Source organism: Delphinus delphis, chromosome 11 (genome assembly GCF_949987515.2).
Source record: "Delphinus delphis chromosome 11, mDelDel1.2, whole genome shotgun sequence".
Lineage (NCBI taxonomy): Eukaryota > Metazoa > Chordata > Mammalia > Artiodactyla > Delphinidae > Delphinus > Delphinus delphis.
The window spans coordinates 5,457,534-5,461,270 of record NC_082693.1 but is presented as its reverse complement, the minus strand read 5'-3'; the positions used below and the strand labels follow the sequence as shown (position 1 = coordinate 5,461,270).

The window sequence follows — 3,737 nt, the reverse complement described above, 5'->3', positions numbered from 1 at the left end:
TGGGTCTCGGGCCCCAGTTTCCATCCCACGTCTGGCTGCCAAAGGGACCGAGTCCAGCGGATGGCCAGAGAGCACCCTCCCGGGTCTCTCCTGCCTGGGGCGCAGGATGGCGCGGTGTCCCCGCAGTGCGAAGTGAGAGAGCGAGGGTGGAAAAAGGAAAAGCGAAATATCTGTGCCCCAGCCTCCCTCCCTTGTGTTACATAACTTCTCAGCTGTGCTAATGGAGGCGCCTTCTGCAGTTCGCTGTGGGTACAGGATAAAGGCACTAAGCAACTATTAAATCAATTGGTAGCGTTTCTTCAGGGAGCCTCAGGGGGAGGGCCGAAGTCTCTGCAGACTTCAAATCATGACTGCAAGAAAGAAATCAGCTCTGCTCTGGGCGCATACGATGGAGAAACATTTTCATTTACATCTTAAGAATGCACCAAAAAGCATGCAGTATTGCACCTTTGTTTGTTTGTTTGTTTGTTTTGCTTGTGTTTCTCTTCAGCTAGAAAGAATACGTGTTCTTAGGTGTTGCTCTATATACCTTGATAACTTAAGTTTTCCACAGAGCTTCGCTTTAAGGGATGGGCATGTTGGTCCTCTCTCTGCCTACATCTGCACAGAAACCTGACATTTCCCTGAGCAAAGGCAGGAAGATTGACTGAGTGCCCCCCCTCACCCTACCCCCCCTCATTGTTTCTTTTGGGCCCTTCATCCCACAAACTTATAATTTTTATTATTTTTTAACGTTTTTACATTAAATTAATCATGCACTAATTAATTCAAGGTACACCTTAATCAAGTCGGCCATAATGCTGAATAAGAGAACATGCTTCGAGCTCCAAAAAGTTACTGTTCCCAGCTGACTAACATAGGTACTTAAATACAGTACTTTATTTACTAATAAAAATAGTTCGTAAATGAAGGAGTGCACTTTTGGTGAACGCAAATGAAGAAGGATCTATTTTTAGAAGAATCGATTCCAAAGTAAGCTTACCCTCTATTGTCTGCGTTAACGTTCTCGGCATGCGATTGTAAAAGAAATGATGATCAGACTCAAACATGCTTACACTTAGTTTCATTTGTGCTCTGTTGCAATAAGGAGGTGAAGGTTTTATATCCAGTTCTGGAGGCCGGGGTTCAGGGTGCAGGACTGGTGAGAAAAGACCCATTGGGCGCATCCGCAGTTGAGAATCGTAGCAGCACTGCAGATGGATCAATGAATTGCATTCAGTGATCATTTTTTCTTAGAGAAGAGTTTGAATCAGAAGGAAAGGGGGCAGAGGGAAGAATCCCTACAGACCAGGCCCAGTATCAGATTTCTAAGGTGCTTGGTGAACCAGTCTTAAGTAATTTTTTTTTTTCACCTTGGAATATGCAGTTCGGTTGATCAAAGTAAAAACATCTGTTCCTTGCCCGTTTCGGCTGGTGTATCATGTTACGCGTAATACGTCTGATGCACCGTCTTAAAATGCGCTGTGCAGTTTGCCAGGATTTCATATCGGAGTCCCATGCAAATTTTAATTTTATATTTCTAAGCGATCATCTGATTCTTAGCTAAAGGAAAAAAAAAAATTTTAAAGAAGCCACCACGGATTAAAAACGGGGAAGCATGTGAACCTTATTTTACCTAGACAAGTTCATGGACTGAGTGATTTTAAACCAGTTTTAGAAAATACACTCTCTTTTCCCATTTTTTAATACAATGAAAATAGTTTCTCTTTTCATGGCTCCTGAAGGCTTCGGGTTTGCCACCCCCCAACATTGGCAATGCAATAATGCATTGACAGTTCGAGAGAGCATTCAAAGACTATTTAGTGAAGTATCTACAACGAGTGACCTGGGTCACTGGGGGTTTGGTTTGGTTTGGTGTTTTAAGTCTTTCAAGCTGCTAAGTGGGGGCTTTTTAGTTTCTTTGCTTTTGGCTTTTTAAACATCAGTCAGTAGCTTGCTCTTATTAACGCAGTTTTGGTCAGCTGCGGTGCAATTACCAGTTCTGACATTGGCCTGTCTAAAGTGGGCTATGCTATTATTCACATCCTCTTCGATCTCCATGTACTCAGATTTGCTGATGGTGGAGGAGCTGCGCCGACTGAGGTCACTGTCAGAGGCTAAATTAGGGGCGCTGACGTGGAGCAACTGAGCCTGCTCTTCCCCCTCGGTTTCTCGGTGGTAGAAATAGTTGAAATTGGACACAATGACAGGTACGGGCAGGGCAATTGTCAGCACACCGGCGATGGCACACAAGGAGCCCACGATCTTGCCTCCAATTGTCACAGGGTACATGTCACCGTATCCCACGGTGGTCATGGACACCACCGCCCACCAGAAAGCGTCGGGGATACTGGAAAAGTGCGACTCAGCTTCTTCCGCCTCGGCAAAGTACACTGCGCTAGAAAACAGTATGACCCCGATGAAAAGGAAAAAGATAAGCAGCCCTAGCTCTCTCATACTGGCTTTGAGGGTCTGGCCCAGGATCTGGAGGCCCTTAGAGTGGCGGGAGAGTTTGAAGATTCTAAAAACCCTTACCAACCGGATGACCCTGAGGATGGCCAGCGACGTGGCCTGCTCGCCCTTCTGGTTCCCCTCCTGCTCAGCTATCTCGGTGCCCAGGGTGATGAAGTAGGGGATGATGGCCACGATGTCGATGAAGTTCATGATGTTTTTGAAGAAGTCCGTCTTGCTGGGGCAGGCGAAGAAGCGCACCACCAGCTCGAAGGAGAACCAGATGATGCACAGGGTTTCCACGATGAAGAAGGGGTCCGTGAAGATGTTGACGCTGTAGACCACCGTGGTGTTGTCGAGGCGGTGGACGGTGCCCGTGAAGTCCTTGTCATCCTTCAACTCGGGCAGCGTCTCCAGACAAAAGATGACGATGGAGATGAGGATGACCATGACGGAGACGATGGCGATGACCCGGGCGGGCCCCGAGCTCTCGGGGTACTCGAACAGCAGCCACACCTGGCGCTGGTACTCCTTGTCGGGCAGGGGGCGCTCCTCTTCCTTGATGAAGCCCTCGTCCTCCCGGAACTTCTCCATGGCCTCCTCGCCCAGCTCGTAAAACTTGATCTCTTCGGAGAACATGTCCAGCGGCACGTTGACCGGCCTCCGCAGCCGGCCCCCCGACTGGTAGTAGTAGAGGATGGCGTCGAAGCTGGGCCGGTTGCGGTCGAAGAAGTACTCGTTCCTCAGCGGGTCGAAGTAGCGCATGCGTTTCTTAGGGTTGCCCAGCAGCGTGTTGGGGAACTGCGCCAGCGTCTTGAGCTGCGTCTCGAAGCGCAGCCCGGAGATGTTGATGACCACGCGCTCGCAGCACTCGTGGTCGTCGTGCTCGGCCGGCCGCGGGTAGCTGCCGTCCTGGGGGTGGCCCGGGGCGGCCGAAGCCTCGTCCACGTTCTCTCCCGACATCACCGTCATGGTGGAGGCAGGGGGCGGCGGCGGCGGCGGCGGCGGCGGGAGACCCGGGGCGGGCCCGGGGCGGGGAGGGGCGAGGGAGGCGGGGTGGGGGGGGACCCGCGCGCCCCCCCCACCTGCGTGCGCGGCTCCCCCGAGCTCAGCGGGCGGGGCTTCCGAGCCAGCAGGTGGAGGGATCTGCCACTTGGAGACCGTCTCCACCCCCCCGCCTGTTTCTCAGTTTGGAGTCCCCCTCGCCTGCCGCCCCGGGTGCAGCTTTTCTCCGGGGCGGGGTGGGGACTGGGGTGGGGGTGGGGGGACTGGGGGTGGCGATGGGAGGAGGGTTGGTGTTGCTTCCT

The 3,737-nt window shown here is 51.9% G+C and overlaps 1 protein-coding gene across 1 annotated transcript; it reads right to left on the bottom strand.

Moving 5' to 3' along the window:
- Positions 1 to 767: 767 nt before the first annotated feature.
- Positions 768 to 3,402, bottom strand: KCNA1 (potassium voltage-gated channel subfamily A member 1). Its single transcript, XM_060026052.1, has one exon. The coding sequence runs from the start codon at positions 3,400 to 3,402 to the stop codon at positions 1,915 to 1,917; it is 1,488 nt and encodes a 495-aa protein (XP_059882035.1). The 3' UTR covers positions 768 to 1,914.
- Between the last annotated feature and the right edge of the window lie 335 nt (positions 3,403 to 3,737).

Excerpts from the sequence above, each read along its gene's own strand:
- KCNA1 (XM_060026052.1), bottom strand. The coding sequence starts at position 3,402 with ATGACGGTGATGTCGGGAGAGAACGTGGACGAGGCTTCGGCCGCCCCG.